This window comes from Lycium barbarum, chromosome 7, assembly GCF_019175385.1.
Source record: "Lycium barbarum isolate Lr01 chromosome 7, ASM1917538v2, whole genome shotgun sequence".
Classification (NCBI taxonomy): Eukaryota; Viridiplantae; Streptophyta; class Magnoliopsida; order Solanales; family Solanaceae; genus Lycium; species Lycium barbarum.
This window is the reverse complement of record NC_083343.1, coordinates 113,485,989-113,502,117: the sequence shown is the minus strand read 5'-3', so window position 1 is coordinate 113,502,117 and position 16,129 is coordinate 113,485,989. Positions and strand designations below refer to the sequence as shown.

The window sequence follows — 16,129 nt, the reverse complement described above, 5'->3', positions numbered from 1 at the left end:
CTTGGCAGTGCCTCATTAACGAGGGTATGCATGCGGGCAATCGGGTTAGATTCTTAGCCATCCTTGTATAGTTTTTCTGAGGATTTTATCCTTACTTTGCCTAAGTATTTTAACTTGTTTTACCTGCAGAGTGTGGTGCTGGTCAACGAAGCCTTCATCCGTGCCCAACACGAGATGGACGATCTTCGAAGCCAACTGGATGCCCAGGGCCGAGAAACGGAGAAATACCAGCATCTTCTTCGGGAGAAGGAGGAAGAGTTGAACCGGGCAGCCATGCTGGCCAACCTCCGTCCTGAGCTTGATGCGGCTAAGGACGAAAACCGTTGTTTGAAGAGTGAACTGGCCGCCATGACCGATTATAACCGGAGCCTCGAGGCTGACAAGATCGGCCTTAGCCGGGATAAAGCCCAGTTTTCCTTGAGGCTAGATGAGCTTGAGACCACGGTTTCCCGCCTCCGGGGGGAACTGGACTCGGTGAAGGCTGATGCTACGGGCTTGGCCGAGAGGAACCGACGGCTCGAGTCCGAGGCTGCTTTGTTCGACGAGCGCAGGAGGGTGTTCAAGGAAAAAGTCGAGGAGCGGTCTAGGATATGTGAAGGCCTAAGAGCTGAGCTCGAGGAGGCGGTTATTGCCAATGACGGCCTTAAGGCCGAGCTAGAGGCGGCCACCCGTAGGAAACGTATCCTTGAGGAGGACCGGGTTGATCTGGAAGCCAAACTGGCCAAGGCTGAGGCCGATTTGGAGGAAACCTGGAAAAGTGTGGAGGCGGTCGAGGCTCATACTGCTATTGTCGCCGAGTATGAGAAGTGGAAGTCTCGGCGGATCACCCTCGAGCAAGCTGAGCACGGCCTTTCGGATCTTCTGGCCCTGATACTCAAATCCAAAAGGATGGAGGAGGAAGCCAACCGTGCTCTCGGGTCCGAGTCAGTTGACTCCGAGCGGACCGAGTCCGAGCACTCATCCACCTCTAGTCATGCCGGATAGCATAGGGCTTGTGCTTCGTCTTTTGTTTTTGTTTTTTTCCTTTGTAGGATTTTGATTTTTGATGTAAAAAACATCCCTTGTATATATAAAGAATGTCTTTTTCTTGTTTCTTCGTTTGAATGTTTGCTATTGTTTTTGCCATGACCGTTGGTCCGTTTTAGGACAAGTCATCCCATAGCCGTTAATTCGCCGTGCTCGTGGGACTTATCCGATGCTTCATAAGTGTCATACCCCATTTTAACCGGGTTAAATTTAGAGTACAACATATTGGTGATTCCTATTTGTTTTATTTAAGGAGTCGCCACCTAATTAATTTAACGGTGAATTAGGACACCTAAATATTAACTAAGGTTAAGTTAAAACTAAACCTCCATTAATAATCTGCTTAACCAGTGTGATTCTAGGTAAGGGCTCTATATTATCCTAAAGGGAAGGGGTTAGGCATCCTTTAGAATCCGTTAACTTACGGTTATCCGACCAAACCTAGGTTAATTAATATAGACTAAACGCAAATATAATATTAAGAAAATAATTTGTAAATTATTGCTACGGTTTTTAAAAGAAGAGAAGAAAAAAAATGTAATAATGCTATTTAAAATGATACTTATAGATATTGCTAGGGGCTTTAAATGAGAAATATTAGCTAGAATAAGACTGATAGAAAATATGATAATTTACATAGAAAGGAGATTTCAAAGGCCGTTTAGCAAAAGAAGATTTGAAATTCTAAATAACACTTAAAGATATGTTGATATGATTTTAAATACTAATACTATTTTTTAAATAAAACTTGCAAAAGAAAGTTTGCATATGAGTAATAGTTTTTAATAGAAGACTTAGCAAATTGAACTTTGAATAAAATAGTGTGATATGAATATGACTGTGTAGAAAAAACTAGACTATTTTTATAAATGGGAAGCAAAGGAAGTGAGTTTTCTTTCTCTTTTAATTATCTTTTATTGACTATGCTTAATGCGTGATTGATTCAAATTTGGATATTTATTTATGAATATACTAGAGCTTATATTTGAGTATTAACAATGCTTTGAAATGTCTATGATAGCAAAATGTGAATCCCTTTATTTGAAATATCTAGTCATGCCATTTTTGCAAATCTATTATTCCCAATAAAAATAAATATTAGACATTATAAATAATTTTAACATAAAAAAAGAGAATAAAACTTATGGAGTTAATTTTTAGTCTTCCTAACTACCCACTATTAAAACTAAGCCTAATAATTTCACTAAGGTTTATCTAAATTAAGAAAATAAAACAAAATAAAGAGTTAGTCATGCAATACAAATCAAATGCACAAAAATAAAATAGAAGGGGCAAATAAGTTAAATGGGCTCAGCCCATTTAGGGCTGCTGGACCAAGCTGCTGTTGGGCTTCAGCCCAGAAATTTCAGTGCATTACTGTGGGCTGTCGCTGTTATATGGACCTCAGCCCATAATGTTTTGTATATGCTTGCTGCGGATAGGAGAAGGCTGGACAGAGAGAGGAGTCGTTTGGGCTTTTAGCCCGACGCCTAATGTGGAAGAAAACGAGTCCCTCGGACTCGTTTTGCGATAGTCATGCATAAAAAATTTGAAAGGGAAAGGATTAGTATCCAATCGATAAACAGAACTACGCATGTATAATATAAATAAAAAAGAGACCAGTAGATTGTATGTATATTTGAGTATATCTCGTGTATTCGCATATATATCCCATAAATAAAACTGCACATGGTGTGCACGTATACATTATCGGGCCTTGATAGTATTTTATTCAAAATCAGTGATACTTCACCAAAGTATAGCAGTCTATTCCTTTTAAGAAGGCAGCGAAGTTATAATAGCGACTATCACATCTAGTGTAGCATTTATTTTTAAGCAGAAAGACAACAACTGTGTCGAGGTGCAGTATTTGTTCTCCCAAATGTAACAGTTTCTCAAAAGTGGTGGTAGCACATGCCTAGACAATGAAACAGTTTGGCCAAAATGCTACGGCTAATGGCAAAAAATGAAGCAGCAATTCTGTTTTCACAATGCAATAATACAGGTCTCAAAACATCATAGCAAATTGGTTCAGGCCTAAATGTGTTTAGTCTGGCTTTCCATCAACAGTAAGATAGCAACAAATAGCAACAATAAAACTGGCCTTAGCAAGGACCCAAACTGCAACATCAAACAGGTGATATCAAATGAACACTTTAAGTGCCATATTGATCATTTTAATTAACTGACTATTCCAGTTCTTAAACTAGGATCTAGATAAAGAAAGAGGAGAGCCTCAACTTACTGTTACAACTGAAACAACTGCTTAACTAAACACTCAGACATAAGAGCGAACAAAACTAATTTAAACTCCTTTTTAAGCATGCTGGAATGTAGAAACTGGATATATCTTTTAGAACAAACATAAGCTATGGTTCAAACAATCAGAGACAATTTAAAATATCCAAACATACCAAACATTTCAGTTCATTAACTTATCATATAGGGGCATACTACACCCTTTAAAAGAGTCCAACATTTAACAGGATTCATAAGAAAACTTCATTATTCAAAATGAGACTCAAACCAATCACATCTGAAAATATACACACTGTGTTCTCACAATGGAAGACTTGGTTTGATGTCCAGGAAGTCACGACAGGCTATTCTATATTTAATGTCTAGCATAATATAGTCATTAATAGGTTGTATTCCAACAATTCAGTGTGAACTCAAACTAAGGGGAACAACATTTAGCTAAAACTTTTTGTCTACTCACATTTGAATCAAAGAAATGTAAGTAGTGAAAAGGAAAAAGGGCAGACACTTTCCTAGGTAAAAAAAAAGAAAATTGGTTTATTAAACCACTAGGTTGAGATAGTTATTCGAAAAATATTAAGCTTGATTCACTGATGAAAAATTACAAAAAAGAATTAAGATAGGGACTGATGACTTCCAGATACCCTCTCCAAAACTTAAATGATTTTCTTTTCCAAAATAGTGAACAAAACTTTATGTCAAGATAATGTTGCAAAAAAAAATAATCTTATTACATCATTTCAAAAAAAAGCTGAGATCCCATAGTACCATTAGCTAAGAGAGGGACATAAAATTATTCTACTTCCAAGTTTGGATCAGACTGAACAGGAAAAGGGACCCCCTCGATGGTTCACACTTTTCTTCAAACATGGATAGCCATAGCAAGAGACAATACAACAGTCAAAGCCATAGCATTACATCTACCACAGTAAGGGACCAACAAAGCCAATAACAGACAATGCTTGAGCAGGTAACATGTAGAATATGGACTAACATATACTTTGCGACCAGATTCAAAATAAACGACATTTAAATTTCACTAACTAATTAATTCTAGCAAGACAACATATAAGCCATGACCAACATAGAGCCAAACCAATGTATAATACATGCTTAGCATAGACAGACTAACCTGAAATAACTCTTAAGGCATGTTTAACTAAAACAAACTATACTAACAAACTAGATCATGCCTTACTGAAAATAGATTAGGCTATGACAACACCTAAACATATTTAATCGAATAGGACTAAACTGAGCTAATGTACAGGACTAAATAATCTAAACTAAAAAAAACTAACATACAAATAGGCTTGACTATTAAACCAAGATAAACTGACTAAACCGACATGCCTGAATCACAGGATAACGAACTGAAACAACACAAGCAAACCAAAATGCGGAAGAAATTTAAATAAAGGAAATGGAGGATTACCTGCTTCGAGTGCAGCGAAGTGGGTAAGGGGCCTTCGATTCACACTCGAACACTATCAAATCCAAACTTGCGATGCTCGGATTTACAGCAGCAACAAAGCAAACGAATATGAACTGGAACTAGTATTATTGATCCGATATTAAGATAAGATTACGACCGCTAAAGAAACTGATTTTTGAGGAGTTCTATGCGCTAAACAGACTTGTATTTTAGAGATCTCTCGGGATTTCGAAGAAAACAAAAGAAGACTTGTTTTCAGAACTTGATTTTCAAGGGGGGTTTTTTTTGCTATTCCAGCCTCGATTCCTCTCCGACCCGAAACGATAGTAAAAGCAAAAAATAAAAAGGGACGACTCTGGTACTTTGACTGAATCTTAAGAAAATATAAAAATTTGATTACGACGACTATTTTTGGAGAAATTGAGGCGATTCAGGAACTCGTCTTTCTTATCAGGGAAATCTCCCTTTTTTTTTTTTTTTTTTTTTTCAGCCCCCTATTTATAGGGTTTGGTGTTGAATAAGAGAAAGAGGGCAGGAGCGGAAGAGAGAGAGAGAGAGAGGAGCAAGGGACAGGGTGAAATGGGGGCGGCAGAAGCGTGGGGGGACAAGACGGAGTGGGGTGGCAGTGGCGTGGAGGGAACGATGAGAGAGTGGGGGTAACGTGAGGAGTGGAGGCGGCAGAGGGAGTGGGGGTGTCAGAGGGCACGGTGGGAGTGATGGGCAAAAAAAAAAAAAGGGAAAGGGGAGAGAAGAGAGAGAAGGGCGGCGGCTGAAAAAATGGAAGGAAACCCTAAGGGTTTCCTTTTTGTTTTGAACGAATTGGGCCGTCGGGTCGGGTTGGTGGTGTGGGCTGGACCGGGTTTAATGGGTAATGGGCTGGTCCGAAAATGTTGGTTAATTATTTGGGCTGGGGTGAATTAAATTGGGCTGGTAAATTAAAATGATGCCAGGTGAATTAAAATGTGGACTGGTTTTGTGCATTGGTCCGAAAATAGTATGAGTTGATTGGGCTACTACATTTAAATAAAAGACCTATTTAAATAACTTGTGTTAAAATATTACTTAATATAAAATATGCAATTATTAGTGCTCAGAAAAAAATGGCGTTGTAATAGCCATGCAATAGTATTTTGAAAATTCACAGTAAATAAACACTATTATCTAATTATGCAAAGATAAATGTGATGCGTGTGCGTAAGCTGGTAAAATACCGAAATGATAAAAATTGTGAATTATAGTAATAATAATAGTAATAATAATAATAATAATAATAATAATAATAATAATAATAATAATAATAATAATAATGGTAATAATAATAATAATAATAATAATAATAATAATAATAATAATAATAACAATAATGATAATAATGGCTAGTAACTGTAATAGAATAATGAAACGCCGGTATTGATAAGAGGCTAGTAATTATAGTAAAATATAATATATATATTTTTTTTAATTTTCCAAAAATATTAGAAGCGTAAATAGGTATTTCGGAGAAGAGGCGGGACAAAATTGGGTGTCAACAACTTGTCCCTCTTTGCCCGGTAATGATGAAAAGAGTTGTCGGGCAAAGACGTTGACTCAGTAGCCTATTTTGTCCCGGCTAAAGGAAACTTGAGAGGATTATGACCGAACTCCAGTCTCTGAGTTGCCTACATTTCTCGGGCTGCCCGAGAATCAGGTCGAGTGTAGTTCTGGGACAACTACGACACCTTATGACTAATGAATCCCGATTGGCGCGAATCTTTGCAAAATATTGTCCCAGTGTTGAATTATGATGACACCGGGTATTATGATAGAACTTGAGAATTCTGAAAATTGAATTGTTGGGATACAGGTAGAATACTTGTCATTAGATACGAGTGTTCGAGGTAGATCGTTGACCCGTGTCGGGAAGTCTGCTTATCCTTCCCGCCAAATTGCCCTAGTTCGCTGCCGAAGAAATAGTTCCACAAATTGATGTTTGATGCCAACTTCAATATTGTCAAAAGCCACCAGCTAAAAACAATTGTTAGCAATAAAGAAATATGTGTAAATAAGACAGGGTTGGGGAAGCTTACACTTGTAACCCCTGTTTCGAAAGTTGAATCCACAACATACTTTGAAGATGAATTAAATTTATGGCTTCCAATTAAGTCGACATTGATATCCACTTTAACGAGAGCTAAATCCACATCCACGTTTATTTTGAGGAAATATAGATATAAATCCACATCCACTTTCACTATACAAAAATATAAATCTACACCCACTTCCACAGTGTAAAATAAATAAATCCACATCCGCTACCACGGTAAAATATAGATCCACGTCCACTTCCAAAGCATAAAATATAAATCCACATCCACTTCAACTGTACCAAAAATATAAATCCACATCCACTTCCACGGTGTAAAATAAATAATATAAATCCACGTCCACTTCCACTGAAATTTAAAATACCCGCATTATGAGGTGGGTACCTGAACTGAAATATAAAATACCCGCATTATGAGGTGGGTGTCTGAACTGAAATATAAAATACCCGCATTAGAAGGTGGGCGCCTGAACTGAAATTAAAATACCCGCATTAGAAGGTGGGTGCCTGAACTGGAATTTAAAATACCCGTATTAGAAGGTGGGTGCCTGAACTGGAATTTAAAATACCCGCATTAGAAGGTGGGTGCCTGAACTGGAATTTAAAATACCCACATTAGAAGGTGGGTGCCTGAACTGGAATTAAAATACCCGCATTAGAAGGTGGGTGCCTGAACTGAAATATAAAATACCCGCATTAGAAGGTGGGCGCCTGAACTGAAATTAAAATACCCGCATTAGAAGGTGGGTGCCTGAACTGGAATTTAAAATACCCGAATTAGAAGGTGGGTGCCTGAACTGAAATTAAAATACCCGCATTATGAGGTGGGTGCCTGAACTGGAATTTAAAATACCCGCATTAGAAGGTGGGTGCCTGAACTGAAATATAAATCCACGTCCACTTCCACGGTACAAAATGTAAATCCACATTCACTTCCACAGTGCAGAAAGATAAATCCATGTCCACTTCTACAGTTCAAAAAATATAAATCCACGTCCGCATTTCACGGTACAAAAATGTAAATCCACATCCACATCCACATCCGTATTATACGTTACAAAAAATAAATCCACATCCACTTTCCACGGTGCAAGAAAATAAATCCACCTCCACTTTCACAAACTTTAAAAATAAATCCACTTCCACGTCCACAATGTTCATATGAATCCACATCCCCTTCCACAATTTTATTTTTTTATAATATAAATCTACTTCCACTTCCACGTCCACATCCACAATGTAAAAAATGTAAATCCACGTCCACTTTAAAATAGTATTGTAGAAAGGTATCCACGTTTATATCCCAATCCATGTCCCGTTGTGACGGAAGTTAAATCTATAATCATCCCTACAATTTAATATATGATGCAAGATTTCGATCTTGTTATATTATCAAACACCACATTCTAAAAGAACTTGTTAGCGACTTGAAATAAATAAATATGTACCAATAACAGGTGTCCAATATCAATATCCACTTTGAAGAAGATAATCCACGATTACGTGCACTTGATCCATTGAGAAATGCCACGAGCTAAAACAACTGTTAGTGATAAGAATATGTAAATAGCTGGGTTTGAAAGAAACTGAAACAACTGCTTAACTAAACTAGGATCTAGATAAAGACTATTCCAGTTCTTAAACAACTAAAACAAGCTAAAACAACTGTTAGTGATAAGACTATTCCAGTTCTTAAACTAGGATCTAGATAAAGAAAGAGGAGAGCCTCAACTTACTGTTACAACTTAAACAACTGCTTAACTAAACACTCAGACATAAGAGCGAACAAAACTAATTTAAACTCCTTTTTAAGCATGCTGGAATGTAGAAACTGGATATATCTTTTAGAACAAACATAAGCTATGGTTCAAACAATCAGAGACAATTTAAAATATCCAAACATACCAAACATTTCAGTTCATTAACTTATCATATAGGGGCATACTACACCCTTTAAAAGAGTCCAACATTTAACAGGATTCATAAGAAAACTTCACTATTCAAAATGAGACTCAAACCAATCACATCTGAAAATATACACACTGTGTTCTCACAATGGAAGACTTGGTTTGATGTCCAGGAAGTCACGACAGGCTATTCTATATTTAATGTCCAGCATAGTATAGTCATTAATAGGTTGTATTCCAACAATTCAGTGTGAACTCAAACTAAGGGGAACAACATTTAGCTAAAGTTGGCTCTTCGATTATAGTATCTTTCCATTCTCTGTTTTTGGGCCGCTATGCGGACCGACGCGCTTTCGCGTAGTTCATCTGTGAGGTCGAGCTTCACGGCCATGGCCTCCTCGTTTGACTCCTCGGTGTTGTACCTGAAATGGAGGGTCGGTTTGCCAACCTCCACGGGGATAAGGGCTTCGGCCCCGTAGACCAAAGAGAATGGGGTTTCCCCCGTGCTTGATTTGGACGTGGTTCTGTAAGCCCACAGCACCTTCGGCAATACTTCCCTCCAATGGTGTTTTGATGCTTCAAGTTTTTTCCTCAGATTTTGGATTACCGTTTTGTTCGTGGATTCTGCCTGTCCGTTTGCGCATGGGTGATCCGGGGTTGACACGATTTTCTTGATCTTCAATCCCTCGAAAAAGTTGTTGACTTTGGCGCCCACGAACTGAGGACCATTATCACAAGTTATCTCGACGGGGTTGCCGAAACGGCAGATGATGTGATCCCATATGAAGTTGATGACTTCTTTCTCTCTGATTTTTTCAAAAGCCTACGCTTCAACCCACTTAGAAAAATGGTCAGTCATAAACAAAACGTAACGGGCCTTACCTGGTGCCCGGGGTAACTGACCCACAATGTCCATTCCCCACTTCATGAAAGGCCAAGGTGAGATCACTGAATGCAGCAACTCCCCGGGCTGGTGAATCATCGGAGCGTGCTTCTGACACCCGATATATTTTCGGACAAAACTTTTCGAGTCTTCGTCCATCCGGTTCCAGTAATAACCAGCCCTGATAATCTTCCGAACTAGAGCTTCTGCACCGGAGTGGTTGCCGCAAGTTCCCTCGTGTATCTCCCTCATCCCGTACTCCGTTTCACCGGGGCCCAAACACTTATCCAGGGGACCAAGGAAAGAGCGTCGATACAATTGGCCGTCCACCAAGAAAAAACGGGCGGCCTTGGTCCGTAGTGTCCGTGATTCCTTCGGGTCACTTGGGAGCTTACCATCACGCAAGTAGTCAATGTACTTGTTGCGCCATCCCAAGTTAAGCCCATTTTGTATATTTCGGCGGGTCCACTTTCTATGGCGATATTCGATAAGTGCAACGTTGCCCGGGGTTGATTTTCTCCCCCTCGACCGAGGATCCCAAATTTGCTAATGCATCGGCTTCGCTGTTCTTCTCCCTCGGTATGTGCTGCATGGTCCATTATTTAAATTGATGAAGCGCCACTTGGGTTTTTTCGAGGTATCTCTGCATCCGTTCGTCCTTGACTTCGAATACGCCGTTCACCTGGTTTGCGACCAAGAGCGAGTCGCACTTTGCCTCGATTATTTCGGCTCCCATACTTCGAGCCAATTCCAAACCTGCAATCGTAGCCTCATACTCGGCTTCATTATTAGTCAATTTAGCAGTTCTAACGGATTGTCGAATGACATCCCCGGCCGGGGTCCTAAGGACAATCCCTAGTCCGGAACCTCTAAGGTTCGAGGCCCCATCCGTGTGTAGAGACCAAATGCCCGTGGTCTTTCCCGAGGTCAGCAAAAGTTCCTTTTCGACCTCGGGGACCATAGCTGGGGCAAAGTCTGCCACAAAATCGGCCAAGACTTGGGATTTGATGGCCGTTCGAGGTTTATACTCGATATCGTAACCGCTAATTTTTACAGCCCATTTCGTTAACCTTCCTGACAACTCCGGTTTATGCATGATATTTTTCAAAGGGTAAGTGGTTACTACACATATGGGGTGGCATTGAAAATAAGGGTACTACACATATGGAGTACCCTCACTTGTTTCCTATGCCTTCAGGTAATCTAAATTCCGAAATTGGTTGTGTTAATTAATGAATGATTTATATGTGTCGTCCATATAACGAATCTCCCCCAAAATGCTTGTAAGACCTATAAGGCTAATTTAACATTCGAGGACGAATGTTCTAAAGGGGGGGAGGATGTTATATCCCGTATTTTTGCATATTCGGGAAATTTGAAATAATTGTGACTTGTAAGAAATAAGGCCATAATTTGATTTTTTATGTAATATGTGTGTGTTGACCATGAAATGTTGATGTGGAAATATCGAGAAAGGCTAAAGGCAAAAATTGAAATTTTGGAAATTAGTTTCGGGAATTAAATAAATAAGACCTATATTCAATTGGACTCAAAAAAAAAATATAGAACAAGAGGCCCAAACCAAGGGGTGGCCGGCCAACTACATAGGCCCAAGCCCATGGGACATTAACCCAAGTCATAAAATAGATAAGGGACATGATAGTTCATTCTAGAACAACCAAGATCAAAAAAAAGAAGAGAGAGAGCAAGTGAGAAGGGCCATTCGGCCGAATAGAGAGAAAAGGAAAAAAAAAATATTGTTGGAGCCCAAATCTTTGGTTCAAAATTCATCTCTTTTGAATTCCTATTAAGTTGGAAACCCTCTTCAAGGTGATACAAATTTGGAGGCAAGAAAGTACTTTTTTTATCAAGTAGGAAAAATTGGAAAAGGTAAGGATTCTACTCTTTTTTTTTTCTTGGAAGAATTTTATATATATGTTGTAGTATATGGAAGTGAATGTAAAGTAAGAAAATTTTGTGTTATGGGTGTGTGTGTGTGTGGCCGAAAATGGTTGTGGATGGAGAGTGATGATCAAAATTTTATTTATTTTGTTAAATTGTGTTGTGGTGGCTTTGTGATGTAAATGGAAGAATATTAGTTCAAGTTGGCATGAAAACATTGGTTGTTAAGTTGTTCTAGGAAAGTTTGTGATTTTATTGTAGATTTATGTAATTATGGAAATGGAATTGTTAAGGTGCAAATTGTGGTTGTTGTTAATGAAATGGGAAGATGAAAAATGTGTTGTGAATGTTATGTCGAAGGTTGGAGATTTCGGATGAATTCTAGTCTTGGAGGATTTTTTTTGTATACTTTGTAAAAGGGTATGAAATGTTGAATTGCACTTGAATGATCTTGAATTGGTAGTGGATATGTAAGAGTCGAGATCGGCTTGAAAATTCGTGATTGAATTGAATGTTGATGAATTATGTTGGAAAGGAAGGTTACTAATGTGGAATGCGTTTTAAATTGGTTTTTGATGTTATTGGTTTGGTTGTTGGTATTGTTGGTATGGTTGTTGATGAATTTGGCCGAGTTTAATTCTCGGGAATGTTGAATTTACAGGGGAGATGCTGCCGAAATTTCGATAGACAAATACTAATTATATTTAAAAATTCTAAGTACTAGTAGCTAATTTTTGGGTAATTGATAATATTATTGTAGATATTGGAGAGCCCGAGACTTGAGTCGGGATTTGTTTGGCGAGTGATCGAGATTTGGTAGTGAGCGATCGAGGTATGTAAAGCTTACCGTTCTTCCTTTTTGGCATGACCTTTATGCAACAAACGAATGACATATATGTATGCTCTAAAGAAATATTCTACTCCTAGAGCCACTAGGATGGCCTATGTCTTTGATTTCCGTGAATTATTCTATATGACTTGACACATGCCTATTATGTTTGGAGCACTAGCCGATACGTTTCCGGATGTGGTTTGAAAAATATTTGATATGACCTAAGTTTGGATATGCATATTTTGGATATGTGCATATGATCCTAAGGTTCCGTTTGAAGTACCCTATAATGTTATTTGAAAGTTCCTCAATATGAAAGATACTAAATTTTCAGAAAATGACTTATGATGTGTTTTTCGAAAGTTCTGTAATTTGAAAGTTCGTAACTTTTGTATACTAATTCCGATGGACTCGATGCTTACTTTGAGCCTTCTAATATCAGTATGTATATGTATTTATTCGTCGAGTCTTGGAATTCATTTAAATATGTATGTGCATATGGTTTTCGCACTACTCCACTCGTGCCTACTACTATGATATCGTTCGCCGGAACCCGGGCCGGTTTTGTGATCGTGCGCACTATATGATATTCGGCAGTATGATGTGTTACGGTTCCCGAGACCTCGCCGTAGGGCCGGGTACCGCTTATATACGGCGTTATGATGTGACATGGCATATGATGTGTTCTGATGATGCGATATGATCTGATGATATGATATGTTCGGAGATTGTACGGAGATTTGAAACTTTCTGGAGTATGATGTGTTGTGGCGCCAGCGTCGGAGTGGCGACCACGTTCCTGAGCGCTATGCATGATTTTTATTTGCATGATATACATATATATTTTCAGCACAGGTTTTGATATACCGATTCTGTATCCATATTCTGTACTCCACACTTCAGTTATGATTCAGATTTCTGTATTTCATGCTTTGCATACTCAGTACATATTCCATACTGACCCCCTTTCTTCGGGGGCTGCGTTTCATGCCCGCAGGTACGGACGCTCGTTTTGGTGACCCTCCAGTATAGGATACACATTCTGCCACTTGGATTACTCCTTTTGATCCGGAGCTCATATTTTTGGTACATACCTTCTGTTATACATATTCTGTTTATTTATGACTATTTGGGTACGGCGGGGCCCTGTCCCGTCATATGTTTCTGTCATGGTTTGTAGACGCCTGTAGTCATGTATGTGGGTCATGTTTGTTCGTTGTGATTATGATCTGCGTCTTAATGCGGTCCCGTTTGCTATTATGGCCAAAACGATCCATTTGTCTGTATATGTGTGTATATCTGGGCGATGTGTATTCCGCCAACTTATCGGATTTGATGTGATGTTTTGTACGGGCGACCGCTTAAGACGAAATTTGTTTTAGCATTTGCTTAAAATTTACGTATGTTAAGTTTGACTAAGCCTTTGATATGCCGATCCGATACGTAAGTCTGTTTGGGTGTCCAAATAGGGCACCAGTCGCGGCCCACGGGGCTGGGTCGTGACAGGGCGTCAATACCCCCAACTATCATGTTGATTGTATGCTGGTGTTCGACCGGCTCGGCCCTTCGATGAGCTTCCCTTTCCTTGTAATGATTTTTAGCTCGCTCGCTCAGCAGATCTCGGAGATGACCGTTTTTCAATAAGCGGGCTACCTCTTCCCTCAACTGGGGACAATCCTCGGTTTTATGGCCATGGGTTCCGTGATACTCACACACCACGTTCTGATCCCGTTGGCCTAGATCCGACCTTAGCGGTTTCGGCCATCTCACGTCCGGGACGCGGTCGATGGCCGAGACGAGGCCTGAAGTACTAACGTTGAAGTTGTACTTCGAAATTTTCGGTGGGCCCTTATTACCGGCAGAACTTCCGGCATCACTCCTGAACGAGAGCCCCTGACTACTCGTCGGTCGTTCGACCTGCATGCTACCCCGACCCGAGAAACGGCTCGGGCTTTCCCTTGACCTTTCCGACCTAAAATTTTGTCTCTCCGAATGGGAGTATGGCCGAAACCTTTCCCTCGACGATTCGGCCTTTACTCCATAACCCTTCTTTGGCTTTTCAAAACTTCTATCCATTTTTACAGGGACCGGAGGGAGCTCGAACTGATCATCCTCCACCCGAATCTTCGATTCATACCGGTTATAGACATCGGCCCATGTCACAGCCTCATATTCCAACAAATTTTCTTTCAATTTGGCCGAAGGAGTTGAACTTAGCATGTTGAGCCCCTTTGTGAAAGCTTGTGCGGCCCATTCTTCTGGAACCGGGGGGAGTTCCATCCGTTCCCTTTGGAACCGGTTGACGAACTCTCGCAGTAACTCATCGTCCCTTTGGGTTATTCGGAAGATATCGGCCTTGCGGGCCTGCACCTTTTTGGCACCGGCATAAGCCATTACGAAGGCATCGACGAGCATTTCGAAAGAAGTGATCGAATGCTCGGGTAGGTGGTCATACCACGTCAACACCCCCTTCGACAGACTTTCCCCAAATTTTTTCAACAACACCGACTCAATCTTATCTTCCTCCATATCATTGCCTTTTATGACACAGGTATATGAGGTCACGTGCTCGTGCGGGTCCGTTGTGCCGTCATACTTCTGTATATCGGGCATTTTGAACCTCTTCGGGATCAATTTCGGGGCTGCATAGGAAAAGTCCTTTGGATGTACCTTTTTGAATTCGGCCCCTTCAGCAAAGGTGGAGCCCCCGGTATCTGGTCCACCCGAGAATTGTATGTCTCGACCCTCTTCTCGGTTGATTCTACCCGTTTCGCCAAAGTTTCGAGCATCTTTAGAACCTCGGTAGAGGAGCCGGCTCTGGAGCCTTCGCTCTCAACCATTCGCGCCTTGTTTCTTCCGGTTTCGGCAGTACCCGTTGCCTTTTCCGGCTCTGCTTCACCTTTTCCGCTCTGCAGCTGGGCAATTGCTATTCCTTGCTCGGCGATTGCCGCTCTTTGTTCCTGTAACATTTCAAAAATTAAACGTAAGTTAACACCGTTGTTTGGTGCGTCCGGTTCTCTCCGACCCCAGGTCCGTGACAGCGTAATGGAATTGTGAGTATTTAGGGGATCAGTGGCCGGTGGGGCGGCATTCTCCTGGTCCACGGTATTTTGCCGGTTGAGCCCTTCCCTCGAATTGACAAGGTTCGGGTCAGCGGGATTTGGCAATCCCCGTAGTCCGCTGCCTTCATTTTCCGCCACAATCTCGGTGTTATTGACATGGCCGGATTGTTCGATTCGGCTATTTAGTCCGTTTTCAGATGTTTTTGGTTTTGATGAATATGATAGAAATCAAGACCAAAGATCACTATTATCCTAGCCCCACGGTGGGCGCCAAACTGTATACCCCGAATTCGGATAATCAATTAAATTTGTGAGTGGGTATAGGATATGTGCTCGGATCTTGACCTTGTTATACCCCATTTTAACCGGGTTGAAGCGGAGTACAACATATTGGTGATTCCTATTTGTTTTATTTTAAGGAGTCGCCACCTAATTGATTTTAAGGTGAATTAGGGCACCTAATTATTAACTAAGGTAAAGCTAACTAAACCTCCGTTAATAATCTGCTTAATCAGTGTGATTCTAGGTAAGGGTTCTATATTATCCTAAAGGGAAGGGGTTAGACATCCTTTAGAATCCGTTATCTACGGTTATCCGGCCAAACTTAGGTTAATTAATTAATGCTAAATAAGATTGCCTGAAATTTTAAGAAAAAGGGCTAAGAAATGTTGCAAAGGTTTTTAAGAAAAATATAAGAATGTTGCTTAAGATAGGATTTAGAGAAAATATAATCATTTGCA

General features: G+C 40.1%; 1 protein-coding gene across 1 annotated transcript; it reads left to right on the top strand.

Moving 5' to 3' along the window:
* The first annotated feature begins 273 nt into the window (after window positions 1-273).
* LOC132601770 (uncharacterized) lies at window positions 274-1,046 on the top strand. The gene is made up of 2 exons (XM_060314836.1): window positions 274-768; window positions 1,032-1,046. The coding sequence occupies exons 1-2, from the start codon at window positions 274-276 to the stop codon at window positions 1,044-1,046; spliced, it is 510 nt and encodes a 169-aa protein (XP_060170819.1).
* Window positions 1,047-16,129: the final 15,083 nt, after the last annotated feature.

What these genes read in the sequence shown, in the direction of transcription:
- LOC132601770 (XM_060314836.1), top strand. Translation starts at nt 274, where the DNA reads ATGCTGGCCAACCTCCGTCCTGAGCTTGATGCGGCTAAGGACGAAAAC.